Raw genomic sequence first — 17,904 nt, forward strand, 5'->3', positions numbered from 1 at the left:
AAGAACAAATACAACAATCAAAAGAGAAATATTGTAAAAGGTTGCCCAAAACAATAGAAAAACAAAAAGAATGGCAACTTCATAAAATTGATTTTTATACAATTGCTTCAACTAACTCATTTGCTTTGTTTGAAGATTCTCATAAATGGACGTTTGATCCGGGAGGACGAGCTTAGTTGTCAAAGCAAGAGGCTGCTATCCGAGATCGACACTGTGGATATGAGGATAGATTTTCTCAAGAAGGAGGAGATGATGGACACCATCCAGCCATATACATCCACCTACTTTTGACAAGGATGAAGCCTTGGATTTGAGGACAAATCATTTTCAAGAGGGAGGGGATGATGGAAGAGGCCCCATCGCCAACCCTTTGAGAGGCCACCAAAATGCTACATTGAGGCAACCATTAGAGTCATAGTCAAAGAGGGTCAAGAGGACACATTTTACATGTCATAAACTCTAGTGTGTAATACCTTTTTACTTTTTGTCAAGTAGCATAGTTTAAATCTTTTTGTAATTGTGATGAAACATGCAAAGTGGTACTTAGAAGGCTAAACCTAAGTTTAATTAGAAATACCCATTTCTAATTAAACTAAGGTCAGCTCCAATTAGCTAGACCTAATGGGCGTAAGTTCTAGACCAACCACACAAGGAAGGATTCTAGAACCTACCTCCATTTAGGTGCCACTTCTCACATGTGCCATCACTTTGAATTTTCCCTCATTTTCTCTTATCAAGTCCGACCTCCAAAGTCCTATATAAGGAGTGTTTTGGGTCATGTATTCATAAGATTAATTGAATAGTGAAATGCTGTCAAAATTGTGTCATTCTCACTCCTTGCCTAAACTCTCTTAGAAATAGGCTTTTAATCTTCAAACTTTCACCTACAAAGGGAGTTGGCCGAACCACTCCTACTTTTCCTACTTCTCATGCACCTCCAAGGCTATCACAACTCTTAGGAGAGCCTTGTTCCACCATCAATCCATGGAGCTTCCGCAAATTCACTCAAAAACCGCAAAGAAGAAGACACAAATCCATCAAGTTAAACCAAAGGGCATGACTAACCACTCATATAAACCAAACTTGGTCTTAAAGGCGATTTTCCATTCATCTCCCAGTTTAATCCGGATTTGGTTATAAGCACTCTTAAGATCAATTTTGGTAAATATTTGAGACCCATGTAACTCATCCAACACGTCATCTAATCTAGGAATGAGATGTCTATACTTAATGGTGATGTTGTTTATAGCTCGACAATTCGTACACATCCTCCAACTCCCATCCCTTTTAGGGACAAGAATCACAAGCATAGCACAAGGACTCATGCTATCTTGCACCCACCCCTTAGCTATTAAATCTTCCACTTGTTGTTGAATTTCTTTGGCCTCAATTGGATTGGTCCTATATGCTACCATATTTGGTAAAGAAGCCCCAGGTATGAAGTCTAGTTGGTGCTCAATTCCCCTTAGAGGAGGTAGTCCTTTAGAGGGATCTTGAAACACATCTTCAAACTCTTTTACCAAATTTTCCAAGCACTTAGGACTATCTACCGCTGACTCACTCCTAAGGGTTTTCTTTGGAAAAGCTATGAAAATAGACTTTTGTGAAAGCATTACCTTTTTTACCTTTTTTGATGAGATGAGAAGGCTTCTCTTAGAAGTCTTTTTTTCTTTTTCTTTTTATCTTTTTTCTTTCATTTTAAAGTTAGTCCTCATGGACTTCTTTTGGTGAGAGAGATTTTAGTGTGATCTTATGTCCATGGAAGGTGAAAGAGATTTTGTTGGTAAGGCCATCATGTAGGGTTTTCCTATCATATTGTCATGGCCTACCAAAGAAAATATGTGTAGCTTCCATATGGACAACATCACACAAGACCTCATCCTTATATTTACCAATAGAAAAGGCTATGAGGACTTGCTTGTTTACTATTATTTCCCCCTCTTCACTTAACTATTGAAATTTGTAGGGCTTTGCTTGAGAGATGGTAGGTAACCCAAGTTTTTCTACCACTCTTGTGCTTGCCACATTTGCACAACTACCCCCATCCACAATCAAAGAACATAACTTATCATTAATGAGGCACCTAGTGTGGAAAATGTTTTCCCTTTGACTTTCATCAAAAGGCTTTAAAACTTGGCCTAGCATGCGCCTCACTACTAATAAGTCTCCTTCACATGGAATTTCAATTTCTTCCTCACTTAGGGATCTAGAAGAGGTAGGGGACCTAGACCTTTGTGAGATATGATCACTCATAACAACCCCTTCCTTAACCATCATGTTTCTTTTAGAAGGACAATTAGATGTAATATGCCCAAAACCTAGACATTTAAAACACTTTTTACTTGAGGTTTTGGTGGGTGACTTAGGTGTAGAAGTGGAAGGTTTAGAATTTCTAGGATTGTAAGTGTAATCTTTCACAAAATTTGAAGGAAAAGTTTTTAAAGAAGATTTGTTTTTGTTTTTCCAAGATTATTGGTAGTAGTTATCATTATGAGAGTTTTTTAAATGAGTTTTCTTTGAAAGTTGAGATTCAACCTTGATGACAAGGTGAACTAATTTTTCCAATGATGAATACTCATAAAGTTCTACCACATCTTGGATTTCCCTTCTTAATCCACTTACAAATCTAGCAATTTTGGACTCCTCACTTTCATGCATGTCAATTTTAGTTAAAATTGTTGCAAGCTCTTTAAAGTACTCATCTACATTACTAGGTCCTTGTTCAAGCCGTTGAAGCTTCAACAAGAGTTCCTTCCTGTAGTGAGGAGGAACAAACCTCACGCACATACATTCTTTCAAATCATACCAAGAGACTACAAATGACCTCTTGTTTAGCCTAATGTCCACTATAGTCTTATGCCACCACTCCAAGGCATAGTCTAAGAATTCTAAGGAGGCTAGTTTTACCTTTTGGTCCTCTTGGACGTCATGTACATTAAAGATTTGCTCTACCTTAGACTCCCATCCTAAGTAAATGTTAGGGTTACTTTTCCCACTAAAACTAGGAAGTTTTACATAAGGAAAATATTTTTTTGAAGGATGGTGTTGATGTTGGCGCCTTTCACCAAATTCATCCATTCTCCAATCTTCATCATCCTCATGGTTGCCGTATTGATTATAGCTCCTTGAAGCTCTCCTTGGCTCTAACCTCCTTCCTCTTGGTTGTCTTTTATGAGATTATTCAAGCCTTTGAAGTCTATCATCCAATTGCCTCATTTCTTCCTCCTTTTGGGCTAAGGACCGTTTTGTCGCCGCCAACTCTCCCATAAGGAAAACCTTTTGGGGAAAGTGAGGTTTAGACGATTCCCCTGAAGAAGGAAGAGCCATAAAATGCACAAGTGAACAAACAATTAGTCAATGAAAAGTTAGATCACTCTCCCCCAATCTTGCGTTACTCTTGTGTTAAACAAAGAGGAGAATACACAAAGCACTCAAAAGAAATTTTCCTCTCAACAAAGATCTCACTTGGTATTGAAATCTCTCAAATGAAAAAGGACAAAGCCCTTATCACTTGATCTCAATAGGACCACAACAAAACTTAAGGAAATTTTAAAAGACAAACAAGAAAAGCTCAAAACAAGAAAGCTAAACAAGATTAAGAAAAGATGTATGACAAAACTTTTAAAGAAAGACAAGCAAGAAAAGGCACACAAAAAGACTCTAAGATACTTACTAAAACTTTTAACAATGGAATTTTCCTTTCTTTAGAAATTGTTAAGGCAAAAGGATAAAAATTCCACAATGTTGAAATCAATTTGCCAATCAAAATGAACTCACTATTTTGAAATGTTTCTCTTTGAAAAGATTGGAACCAAAAATCTTGCACAACTTCTCTTACTTTTGTTTTATACTTGTTTTTGGATTATGGAAATGAAATGTCCATAGTTTTGATCATGCATATTTTCATAGACATCCAATTATCACAAAAAAATTGGGGATTCAAATTAATTGATCACTTGAAATCTTTTGTTTGAAACTTAAATCTACTTATACTAAAACAAGTTTCTATTTACTTTTAAACTTTCACAATTAAAAGCAAAGTATGTAGAAGCAAAATATAAGGACTCCTAGAATACTAAAGAACATATGACTCAAAGCAAAAGAGGCGAGAACAAAAGAAGACACAATTTATCATCCAAAAGTGAAAACAAAGTTATTGACAAGATAAATGTCGAATTGAAAAGCAAGAAAGTAAAGGGCTAAAATTAAATGTGCTTGAATGTAAAGGCAAGAATTTAAAGGTGTTTGAATGTAAAGACAAGCAATTAAAGGTGCAAGAAGAGTAAAGTGCCAAATCAACTCAAAACAAAATAAGCTCAAGAACCTAAGCTCTGATAACCACATGATGTGAGTAGATTTTTAGATGGTTCCATTTTAGGGTGACACTTTACTTAGAGTTGGGATTTTAGCAATGTAATGGTGAAACCTAAGGAAGATTCCCACTGAACACGAACTTAACCAAATGGTTAAGTAAGTGTGAAGGTTCACTTCACAAAGGCAAAGATGAAAAATCAATATAAAGTTATAGATGGAATGCAATGTAGAAATAAAATGACAATGAGGTAAACATCAATGGTGGACATGGCTGAACCAAATGATGAACCATAAGCATATAACAAAGGCAAAACCAAGAGCAAGAATTCAAGATAAAGACATGTATAAAAGATGGAAATGGAAATTAATTGAAAAGAGTGAAGGAAGAGAAGCTTATGGAGTGGTGGTGAGAATGGTTCACACCACTTGGGGTGTGGTAGCCACCAAGATGAGTAAAGGGTTACCACTTGAGAGTCTCACACTACTCAAGATAAGACCTAGCCAAGAGAATTCAAACCTCACAAACACCTCAAAAGATTTGTGCAAAGTAATTTTTCTATTCCAAAATAACATGTGAAATACAATAAGGTAGACATCTTATTTATAGGTGAAGTAGCCTTCGAGAACAATAATGAAGGATAGGATGAGAATGACCACATAGAGGTGCAGTTATGTCATTGACTAAGTCAATGTCGCACCTATAAACTAAATGTTCTAGAAACTAGGTCAAAATCATACCCTAAAATGCCATGTGATAAGCACACTCCCCCGTTATGCTAAAGGCACCCTATTCTACTGAAATTAAAAACAAAGACACCAACTGATGCTCAACACCCAAGGCTTGTGCTCTACTCCTCGTGATCCTCTGGGCAAACTAGGTGCTGAGGTAGTGGCTGGAGAATCCTAACCTAGCCTTGTGTCTCGAGGCATGCTCCTAGTCATCCTCCTAGGAGCTTGGGCTTGGTCAGTAGGCGCACTCTCTCCTAGGTCTTCATCAACCCAAGGGAGCGAGGATGTGTGACTTTTTGGAAAACCTCAAGATCGTGTTTGACACGTCGACAATCTTGACTAGAGAGTACCGTCTGGGTTCTCTTAAAGCTTATATTGGTATATCACAATTTTTTTCTTTTAAAACTTTATTGACTTTGTCTTTAAACACTTTGTATTTTGTATTTTGTTTCATTTTTTTTTTTGTAGAGAAAATGCTCTCCTCAGTCAGTAAGGTCCAGTTCGTTGATCGAATCAAACACATGATGGCGAACAAAATAGCCATAGTGGTCGGCGATACCACACTTGACAATGTACGAATTCAGTCCGATCAGGACGAGCACAGTGCCTCAATTTTGGTCGCCAAAAGGAAAAGGATGAAGGTTTTAATCCCCTCCGTGACTCCAACTCAGATGGTTGGTCTCTTGATTTAGAGGTTCTGACCGTTCAAGTATATGTAGTCGACAGCTCGAGGGGGAAAGAAAGTTTATGGGACCCGAGCTTCGACTTTTCAGCTCATGACAAGTCGTTCTACCTGTTGAAGGATGACGTGACTCGTATGAAGGAGTTTGATGATGATTGCCTCTGCAGCGACGCGAAAAGCCTACTTGGCAAAGTCACTACATTAGTATGCTTGGTCAACGTAAATGCGAAAGAGAGGAAGAAGGCAAAAGACAGAAAGGCTCACCAAAGTGTCGATCTCCAAAAGCAAGTGAGTCGACTTTAGGTCGAGAATGTTGAGGTCGATCGCCTTCGTTCAAAGTCAACCCGATGGGCTAAAGAGAAAGAAGATTTGTACAACCAAGTCAAACAGTTGGAGAAATACATAAGCGACTTGAAGGAGGGCTCAGCTAAAAAAGAGGTTTATCTCTCAAAGACCATTGGTGCTTTAGAAGATGATGTGGCGAGCTCGTACATCATTGGTTTTGAGGTTGTTAAGGAGCAAGTTGTCATTTAGGTGGACCTATCAGAGATAAATCCATGCAAGGTTGTGATTGATGGGAAAATAGTAGATGGGTCTTAATTAAATTTTATGCTTTCATGTTCTAGAGAGAACTTTGAACAGGTAAAAGTTTCAATTGGACAACATTTCATTACTCAAATCAAAGTTAAAAATCATGTACAAGAGACTCCTTTTTATAGGAGAAAGTCTATCAAAACCTCTCAAATGAAAGTGTGACAAGTGTCACCACCTTATTGGTGCAAATCCTCTCCATTAAGGAGAAGACATGTGGAGTTTCATGCCTTCGTTGCCTATATTTCTATTTGCACCCCTCTTTTACTATTTTACACTCTACTTTCTTTTCTATTTACATTAAACTGTTGAACCAAGTGTGTTCAAGTTTTGAAGAATCCAAACCCTTTGAAGGATGATGAAAGGCTAGTTGTGCTTGTTGTTGTTGAGTTGTCTTTTAGATAGGATCTGGGGTAGACTTTATGTATAATCCACTCTTGATTGAATCCAAAGCATAAGCATTTTCAATCCTTTTAAAAGAAAAGTGTTTTTCAAGCTAAGTGAAAAACAACCTGTTGTTTTGTCGAAACAACCGATTGTTTTATACTTAGGTGTTTTTAGAAAGGTTGAAAATTGTTTTCAATGGTTGACTTGCTGTCAAAACCAAAACAACCGATTGAATCGTGGAAACAACCGATTGTTTGTTTTGGGACCATAACAGAAAACTATTTTGTGCTTTGACTGAGCATTAAATGTTTTTCTAACTGTTTACGCTCCAGTTTTTAATGTTTTGACCAATCTTTAAATGCAATGAATAGTTTGTTAAGATTTTTGTAACACACAACAACTTTGATTATATACGGAAACATAGATTGAGTTTTTGAAAATTGAGAATTGCTTAGAGATTGCTTTTGATCAAAGAGTGTGAGATAGGATTTTTCATCTTGTATTGATTTCAGATTTGTTCTGTAACAAGTGTAATCCTTTGTATCTTTGAAAGAAACCTTGTGTGTTTGCTGAGAAGTGTTGTGTGTTCTTGAGGGGATCAATATCAACATTCTTAGTGTTGTTGTGCTTGACCAAAGGGAGTGTGTGTCTTGAGGGGATCAAGGTCATTTCTTTGGTTGTGTTGTAAGTAATCTAGGGTTGATTGCTTAGTAGATTCCCCAGTGGTTTTTGGGAAGACTGGATGTAGCTTTGGGTTTAGAGTGAACCAGTATAAACCTCTGTGTGCATTCTCTCTATCCTTTAACTCTTTAATTTCAGTTTTATATTTGTGAATTGGTATAAACAACCGATTGTTTCTGCAAAACAATCGATTGTTTTTCTGGTGTTGTGCTTATTAGGAGGAATTTCGTCTGCCCTTGTCCCGAGGCGATTGGTGGCATCCTCGGTCAACATGATACAGTGTTCACCTGATGTGTTGTTCTGAGGTGCTTCTTCCTTGCGTTGTTGGAGCTTCCTCCACGGGTAAACCTACCGGCGATGGTGTTGATAACCTCTCGGTCTCCTCTTCTGTTCTCCTTTGGTGGGTCTTCTCTTTTTGGAGGGTCCTCCCTCCTTTTCTGATGCTTGAGTCGATAATCGTCTCTTGCTCTAGAAGGACAGTGGTTTCTACGCTTCACGGGCTTATCCATCTAGGGGGAACGTCTCGTGCCTCAACCGCCTTGGATGAATCTTTGCAAATTTCCGACTTGAATGAGCTCCTCAATCTTGTCTTTGAAAGCTTGACATTCCCCAGTAGAATGTCCACTGTTTCAGTGATACCGACACCATTTCCTTCGATCGACATTATTTGGGTTGGATGCCTTCCCGAGTGGAGGGATGAACTCAACATTGAGAGTCTCGTCCAGGATTCTTCCTCGTTCGGCCCTCAGCCTCGGTTGTCTCTGCGCCTGTCACCTCGTTTGGTCGACCTTCCCTAACGCTCTTTCTCTTACATCCCTTTCTCGCCAACAGCTTTTGCCCGGGCCTGATTGCGAAACTCCCTCAACTTTTCTAACTGCATGTACTTGGCGACTCTTTTCCAGAGCTCGTCCAAGTTGGCGGTTGGCTGCATGCAAAGGCTATCGGCAAACGGCCCTGACGCAAGGTCGTCAGCATGTGGTGCATGGCTACATCCGGACAGAGGTTCCAAATGCTTATCACCACTTTGTTGAACCTGTCGACGAAGGTTCTCAGAGACTATCATTTCTCCTTACGGATGCCAACCAGGCAATAAAGGTCATATGGTGCAAACGGCTTGTGGCTAACTGCATTTCGAATTTGGACATCAACGTCGCACAACTTTCGGTGGAGTTGGGAGGGAGTTTGGTGAACCAGCTGAGAGCTCTTCCCTTCAGAGATGTGGGGAACACTCAGCAGATGACTGCATCATCAGCGGTGTACAAGCTCATGTGCGTTGTGTACGCGTCCATGTGCTCATCCGGATCTGTCGTGCCGTCGTAGCGATCCCTATTTAAGCCCTCCCACCATCCGGTATTAGAACTTCGATAATAGCGTTGGTGAAAGGAGGTCGGGGCATTGAATCCATAATACCAGTCGTGCGGACCGACTGCTTAGGGCAACGACAAGACTCGCTGTTTATCTCCTGAGTGGGAGCGTTATCTTTGGTTTCATCATTTGCTCTGGGAGGGGAGGTGTATGACTTGCCGACAAGGTTGGTCGACACGATGGACGACCTAGCCTCCCTCAGCTTCTTCTTCATATCCCCGTTTTCCTTGTGGAGAGCTTAAATCTCCAACCCATTCCTCTTGTTCGCTTCATCGCTTCGCTTTTTCATCTCGGCTATCTCTCTTTGTAGAGACAGTAGCAACATCGTTTGGTCGGCTTCAATCATCCTCTCGCTTGCCATACTACGCATTGATACCATCCACCAGAGTTTCTTTACAGTTTCTCTCGACCCCATGGTGGGCGCCAATTGTTCTCGTTCGAAGATGGGGCATAGAGAACTATTGAGAGGACTTGTCTTCTTCTTTCCTTTGGGTCGATCGTGCTACTCTTCAACCTCCTTCCTTGCTCGTTCCTCTCCTTTCCTTCCTAGCCTCGGTTCTTGATCGTCTCGTGAGCACCGAATGGAGGGTACCTGTAGAAGGCAAACACTTAGGTCAACAAAGGGGTTTGACACTCAGTAGCTAGAGCACTGTAGATAATGATGCACCTAGTTCTTGGATTTTATGCCTATTTATATTACCTTAGTGGGTTTTCCTTATTGGGCTGGATTAGGGAGTTGGACCGTGACTAAGGTTGTATTACCTAGCTCCTAATGATGAGTTAGCTTCGTTGATCTTGCTTGAGCGTAGGTGGACTCATGATGTCAGTCGACCTTATGGATATAGGTAGTATGGCCTCAGTCGGCTCAGTGACGGGGTTCGAGGCGTGCTGTCAGTCGTACGGACTGTATCAGTACAAAGCGTATTAAGATGAAATTAAAAACAAGACGAACCCTAGATGAGACTCATTGACACCTGTGGACCTTTAAGACACCGTCACCGTCTACACACATTATTAATTTCACTATTAGTATTTAGTATGAAAGAAATACAAGAGATCTAATATAAAAAGCAAAATTTAAAAATTTCTCTTAGTGTTTAGCTCTTACTTTTGAACTTTTACTTGTTGATTCTCTCGAGAGTAGTCATCCTTAACTTGACTTTTTCTTCTCCAATATGCTACCTAACAATGTTAATCAACATTTTCCATCTCAAGAGATCAATAATACTCAAAATCAAGAAAAACTCAAAATTAAAAAAGTTAAACTCAAAAGATTAGAGATGAGAAAAACTCATGGATTGTCCAAAAATTCAAAACAAATAAGAAATTAAAAGTTATCAAGAAAGTAGGCACTTAAATTAATTTCTAGTAGGGACTCAAATGAATTTCTAGGAATGGTTCTAGATTGGATTATAAAAAACAAAAATAAAGACTAAGAATATAGAATCAAACAAGCACCGTTACTGCTGTGTTCAATTTCTCAAGGCACAAAAATTACTGCACCTAAAATTCTTCAATTAGAAATGAGCAGCCCAAGTAGAGTTCAAAACAGTTTTGGCCCAATTTTACGTGCTCGGTGGACCCCGCACCACAATTTTCAATTGCAACCCACCAAAATATGCTTTAAAAATTTAAAATAAATCAGGAACATTGCTCACCAATTCATATTGTTACGTGCCACAATTTCATCCAATGATACCAATTATTCAATCACGGGATGGGTCCCACAATCAAATACATATTCAAGCCAAGTCACGTTTTCATCAAATTGGCCCTGCAACGTGACAACTCCGAATTCAAATTGAAAACTGCACCAACACAAATTTTAATTCAGCACTAACCCTTTTTAAGCAAAAGCTTCACTGCTCAATTTTTTTTCGAAAATAAAAAAAAATCTGAACCAAAATTGATCAAAACAGTGAACTCCTACTGCATATAATTTTCTGGTTCACGTTCTTGGTTGCTGGACCAATATGCTTGCGTGTCTCAATGTTTCGCAAAATTTTCACCTCAATCACATTCAACACTGCACATTTACAGTAGTTGTGTTTTAATTTTAATGCCAATTCCAGATAGCTCCAAATTGAAATTGGAAACTGCAGTGTAACACCAAAATCTGCACAGCTACACCAGAAAAATGCACATAATAATGGCCAAATTCGAGCAGTTCAAAAAATCAACTTCCACCAGTTCAAACAGCAGCGCCTCAAAATTTGCTTCCAATTTCTAAAACGTAAATTCAATTGATCACCAATTTTTCATTGAAGCTATTTCACAAACACCTTAGTTGCAATTCAATCCATTCAAAATTCCAATACACAAACTGCTTTATACTTCACCACTAATCAATTACTAAGGCTCCGTTTGTTTTTCGAAAAAAAAAAGAGCTGATTTAAACGAAAAACGAAAAATTAAATAATATAAAACACGAAAAACGAAAAGAGATTTCCTATTAAAACTTTCTTCGCGTGGAAGGAGAGAATTGCAACGAAAGTTGCTTTATAGTTTAGGTTAATTTTTTTTTTATTTTAAACTAAAATTATTATTATTTTTATTTAAAATAAGATTATAATTTAAATATAAAAATATAATTAAAACTGTAAAAAAATATTTTTTATAAAATAACATAATTAATTATTTATAAGAATAAATATAAATAATAATAATAAATATATATTTTTTTAAATAAAAAATTATATAATAATTATATTAATTATAAAAAATAAAGTTAAAATAATAAATTTATTTAATTTATAAATAAATCAATCCAATTAATTTTTAATAATTTTTAAATATAAAAATAAATTTGTAAACTTACATTCTTATCAACTAAAAAAAATATAATTTCAATCACACTCATCACATCACTCACAAACTTTCATAAACTTTCCTCACACTTTCCACTCTATTTACCTTAAAATCCAAACACCCAACTTTCTTTACACTTTCCCTTCAAATCATCTCAAATCCACTCCCTCATTTCCACTCCCTCATCCAAACAAAGCCTAAGACTTAACACTGTCAGCTTCAAACAAAAATTGTTTCGCACCAATTAGCTTCAAATCACAGATTCAAGATGATGATAAATTAGCTACCACACATATATATGTTATTTCTAGAATCTCCAAAAGAAAATCAGAAAAACTCAACCAATTCAGAGAATGTGCTAAATCAAAGAACAAATCACGAATCTAATTCTCCGACGCTGAAGTTAATCGTATCGTTTCTCCAATCAATTATGCTTTCACCGTTTCAAGATGAACAGACCGCAAGCCTATTATTTTTCATCACTGAAATTTCTCCGTTTCGCACTCGCACCAACTACTTGCTTCAATGCTTTAACAACCCAATACAAAACCGATTCCAATCATAGATTTCCAAAATCGCTCCAAAAAAAATAAGAACAAGATGAAGAACGCAGAAACTGACTGTTTCACCGATTTAGGTCGCCGGAAAAAACGCAAACTCCGTTCACTACTTTAGGTCACTGGAAACTCACGAAATAGGAAGTGCACCGTTCAACAATTCTCTATTTCAATTCGCACCGATTCAAGAACTTGGAATCACACAAACAAAATTTGTTCTGAATCAAGAAAATCGTAACAGAAAACAGCGCGCCAAAATCTCAACACGAAAATGAAAGTGACTGAAAATGCATCAGAGTTTTTTTAAATTTGAAAAACATATATGGATTACTACTCACACCACTAGATTTGCTTTCTAAACCTAACTTCAAAGAAAATTGGTAATGATCCAACAGCAATTTACGAACTAAAAAATGAAAACAAAAACACTCAAGAACTCTAATTTATGAAGAAAATTGAAAAAAAAAATCAAAAAAGTTCAACTCTAATTAGTAGTGAACAGAGAGATAATATTGGGGAGTGTTGACCTACATACAGTGGTCAAATATTATGCCCATAAAAAAAAAATCTCAAAAGAGAGGTCTAAGTCAAGTTGAATAAAGACTGATATGGGACATAAGATAACAACATGATCGGAAAAAAAAAATGTTCATATGGTTAAACACCAGGACACACAAAAAGAACTCTTCCCAACATTACTGGATCGTCCACTTTTCGTCATTAAATATGTTTCATTTCGCACAAACTATTTAATGTATCATTCAATAAAATATTAAATAAATGATTATCTCTCATTTATTTTCCTTTTTATGTTCAATATATACTTATTTAGTATCGTCTTATATCTATTATCTTTATCTGGTTTTGATTTTATTATTTTATATATTTTATCTTTATCTTATTTTGTTTTGCCTTTATTTTATATCTTTTATGTTTTTAGTTATTATTTTTTTTTTCTGCCATTTTTTTTTATTTCTGTGTTTTGTTTTTATTTTTATTGTTGTTGTTTTTATTTTCTATATTTATTTATTTTTTTCATTTTCTTCTTCTCATTTTTAAGCATTAACTGTAGCATTTGCATTAGTTTTTTTTTTTAAGATTTTGCATTTAGGGTAAACATTTCAATATTATCTATGTCCACTACTAATTAATATTAATTGGCTTTTTTTTATATAATTATATCACGTATTTTTTACTTTAAATTAACATGATTACATCATCAATAATAATAAAAATAAATAATAATTTTTGTTTATAGATTCAACTTTTATGTTGTTGTAAAGTTTAATTTTTTATTTTCTTCATTCTTAAAAAAAATAAACTATTTTTTTTCATTTATTACTTTTTATTTTTATTTTGTAAAAACTTATTTCTTTATTAATTATATTTCTAAATATTTTAAACATTAAAAATATTTTTTAATGCATTCAAAATTAAAATTAACATTTTTTTAATTTATTTATTTATTTACTTTTTAAATGGTGCTAGATAGGGAAACAAAAGCAAAATGGTGCTAGATAGGGAAATAAAAGTGTAAATAGTGTTATATGAGGAATTGAGTCTATCTTCTACTTTCTTTTCTATTTACATTAAACTTCCTAACTACTCTATACATTTTTTATAATGCTAAGAAAAAGAAAAAGACTTTACAATCTCTTCAGTAAGTCTTGATTTCGTTTATCTTCTTAGTCGAAAGTTTCGTGGCCGGATGATTTTCATTAGACCATAGACTAGAAATAGAATGCAGTTCCTCTGGAGGTGCATGGCTCCAGCCTGCATGTTTCTGGCATTGCTCGCATTTCTTGGTGTATCGTATACAATTTTCCTTCAATGTCAGCCAATAATATCCCGCTCAGATGATCTTTAGGGATAGATGCTTGACCGTCAATGCGAATGTCGTAGATCCCTTCGCGGAGCTCGGACATTATTCCCACACATTGGTCCCCGCTTATGCAAGTGAGGAGAGGGTGAATATATCTGTATCGAAGGAGGTGGTCGTCCAACAAGTATGTTGACTTGCGTTCTTCTTGACAATTTTGTCCTCCATGGGCTTGGAGGAGAGTAGTCTGTCCGCCAGGTATCGAGCGTATGGCGTCATCCAAGTGTCCCCCGAGGTTATCTGCATGGCTTTGAAATTGTTTTCCTTATGTAGCTCTCGGGTGGTCACTCTTGGTGACTCGGGTCTCTTCCCGTAGGCGCTCTTATTCGTCTCGGGCTTCTTCCCATAGATTCTCTTGTTCAGTTCGGGCTTCTTCTCGTAGACACTCCTACTCCCAACGACATTCCTCGTTAGCTTGTTAAAGAGTCTTCATCGTCTCCATGATTTGTTGTAGGGCGGGGACTTCATCTCTGTATACCGTATGACTATTGAGGTTTGTGTATAAGTGTTTCAAGTAGTTAGCATGATCAATTTTATTTGCCCCATGGTGGACGCCAAATGTTTTTGGCAAAAAATCTGGGTCGTATCCTGAAGGTGGTTTTCCGGTCAACCTTTCAAGATTGCAGCTTTAAGATTCTTGAAGATTATAATGAGAGGAGTCCCACCTGTTGACAAGACTCCGATGATCAAATCAGTGAGAGCATTACAAATATGAGTGTAGTGTGTATTTCATGGAATAATGCTTACATTTGTTCGGGGTCTTACGACCCTTTCATAACACTCGTAGATCCTTTTTCAGGAGTGTCTACCTCTACCATGAGACACTCTTGATTGACTCGGGTCTCTTCCCGTAGGCGCTCTTGTTCCTCTCGAGCTTCTTCCCATAGATGCTCTTGTTCGGTTCAGGCTTCTTCCCGTAGACACTCCTATTCCCAGCAACATTCCTCGTTAGCTTGTTGAAGAGTCTTCATCGTCTCCATGATTTGTTGTAGGGCGGGGACTTCATCTCTGTCAGGCATCTATGTTCCTCACCTTGTGTTCGTCATACCATATGACTATTGAGGTTTGTGTATAAGTGTTTCAGGTAGTTAGCATGATCAATTTTATCTGCCCCATGGTGGACGCCAAATGTTCTTGGCAAAAAATCTGGGTTGTATCCTGAAGGTGGTTTTCCGGTCAACCTTTCAAGATTACAGCTTTAAGATTCTTGAAGATTACAATGAGAGGAGTTCCACCTGTTGACAAGACTCCACCGATCAAGTCAGTGAGAGCATTACAAATATGAGTGTAGTGTGTATTGCATGGAATAATGCTTACATTTGTTCGGGGTCTTACGACCCTTTCATAACACTCGTAGATCCTTTTTCAGGAGTGTCTACCTGTACCATGAGACACTCTTATTGACTCGGGTCTCCACCCGTAGGCGCTCTTGTTCGTCTCAGGCTTCTTCCCATAGATGCTCTTGTTCGATTCAGGCTTCTTCTCGTAGACACTCTTATTCCCAACGACATTCCTCGTTAGCTTGTTGAAGAGTCTTCATCGTCTCCGTGATTTGTTGTAGGGCGGGGACTTCATCTCTGTTAGGCATTTGTGTTCCTTGCCTTGTGTTCCTCATATCCTTTGACTATTGAGGTTTGTGTATAAGTGTTTCAGATAGTTAGCACGATCAATTTTATTTGCCCCACGATGGACGCCAAATGTTCTCGCCAATAAATTTGGGTCGGGTCCTGAAGGTGGTTTTCTGGTCAACCTTTCAAGATTGCAGCTTTAAGATTCTTGAAGATTACAATGAGAGGAGTTCCACCTGTTGACAGAACTCCGACGATCAAATTAGTGAGAGCATTACAAATATTAGTATAATGTGTATTGCATGAAATAATGCTTACCTTTGTTCGGGGTCTTACGACCCTTTTATAACACTTGTAGATCCTTTTTCAGGAGTTAGTAACAACATCATAAATTGTCAATATATTCTCCTTTATTTTAGGGGTGTTCATGTGTAAAGTACTGTTTCTGTTGTGTGTTTTTGCTAAGCTCGTGCCAAGAAAGAATCTAATTAATTGATTCAGTTGTATTTAAATATTTAAGTTGTTTTATGTTTCTTGTTACTTTAGCATGTAACGTTAATGTATTCGTTATCTATCAAAACCGACCTCTTTAGGGTCATTGGGCTGCCCTCATTAGGTCGAACCATGTCTGTTGGGTCCAAGCTTAAAGGGTCGAAGAGATATAGTTTAAGTGATTGGGTAAGGACCTGATCACGACCAAACAATACATTGGTAAATACGAGTTTTGTATAAATTACGTACATAAATTATTTGTAGAAAAATCGTATGTGAGAAATGATTTTCGTAAAGATGTTGTATAACTGAACTTGTATTTACCATGTACAACTTCACTTATATCATATTGTATTGAACTCGTATCTACCGTGTACAAATTCAGTTAAATGATTTTTTGTGTGTGAAAGAAACCTTGTTATTTTTTAATTATGAAACAATTTAAGAAAGATTTAGTTGTGTTATTTTGATTGAAAAAAATATGAAAATTAATAATAGTGGTAGAACCCTAAATCTTAGTCACTAAATCTTAATCGAAAACCTTAACCAAAAACTTTAATCAAAATCCTAAAATTGATAACGGTGAATAGTAAATCCTGAAATCGAACAAATTTAAATCTTAAAAGCACATTTAATTGTAGCCCGGTAAAGCGTAAATCTCTAAACATAAATCCAAAAAGTTGTTAAAGTATATATTTAAAGTCAAAGTTTGTAATATATTTTTGTAATGGATGAAATTGAACTTGATAAGCTTCAAAATTTATTTTTAGCATATCAGATTTGGAGTTTTACCATACTTATTAATTTTCATAATTTTTTAAATCAAAATAACACAATTATTTTTTGATAAATTATTTCATTATTTTAAAAAAATAACAAGTTTTCTTAAAAAAAATAACTGAACTGAAAAACAATATGCACACAGAACTCACATTTTCCATATACGATTTTTTGAAATTTATAAAAATCTTTTGCGATTTTTTTCATAATTAATTCATACTCTTTATACCCAAATCCAGAATAAAAAATAATTTGCACATCTACGAAAATTAAAAATCAAATTACACTTAAAAAAAACCCACAAAAGTCTTAGACACCCGAATTCACCGGTGTGAAATCTAACCCCATCTATCAAAAGGATTTGTAAAAGGTGATAATTTAAAACTCAATCCTCTAAATTACATTCACCTTTTCACGTTATGTTTATTATTTTATAAAAATACCCCTATGATATAAGTAATTCAAAGGTATAATTTAGAGCAAAGGAGAAATGGGATCTCAATAAATTATTTTTGGATCCCGAACTCGGACATAATTGAAACTAACGGTTATAATAGAAGTACCCTTGAAGATACACAGCCTAGTACAAACACTCCATAGGTAACATTGTCAAATAAAGTCACTTTTTCGTTAACATAAAACATCATTTGAGCCAACTTTAACCTTTTCTCTTGTGTTTAACTGAAACCGGATCAGAAAAGCCAAACGAGCACAGCAGCACAATGATCGATGTCCACTGTGGTAGCCCTGTTGCTGCCACTTTCAGTACTCATTTCACATTGCTTATCATTTCTCTTTCGGAAACAAAAAGATTATTTTTGACACTCTTACACATCTCATATTTATTTTTCATTTAGGTTTTTTATATTGGTGGCACAAGCTTTTGCAGTGCAGACGCGTAGTATAATAATTGAACAACCACGCATTCCGATGGAGCCAGAAGACTGTTCACAAATAACCTCGCAAAACTGCTTCACTTTTGCTCATTTTTTCAACGTGTGGATCCCATAACCAGCCTGTGTCCAACGTTCAAAAAGCCATTCAAACTTACGCGAGTAAATTACGGTCATT

At 36.5% G+C, this 17,904-nt stretch overlaps 1 protein-coding gene across 1 annotated transcript; it reads right to left on the bottom strand.

Annotated features, from left to right (window-relative positions):
• Window positions 1–2,469: 2,469 nt before the first annotated feature.
• On the bottom strand, window positions 2,470–3,078 carry LOC137805533 (uncharacterized). The gene has a single exon (XM_068605477.1). It carries the CDS (start codon window positions 3,076–3,078, stop codon window positions 2,470–2,472), a length of 609 nt encoding a protein of 202 aa, XP_068461578.1.
• Between the last annotated feature and the right edge of the window lie 14,826 nt (window positions 3,079–17,904).

This window comes from Phaseolus vulgaris, chromosome 3, assembly GCF_000499845.2.
Source record: "Phaseolus vulgaris cultivar G19833 chromosome 3, P. vulgaris v2.0, whole genome shotgun sequence".
Taxonomy (NCBI): Eukaryota; Viridiplantae; Streptophyta; class Magnoliopsida; order Fabales; family Fabaceae; genus Phaseolus; species Phaseolus vulgaris.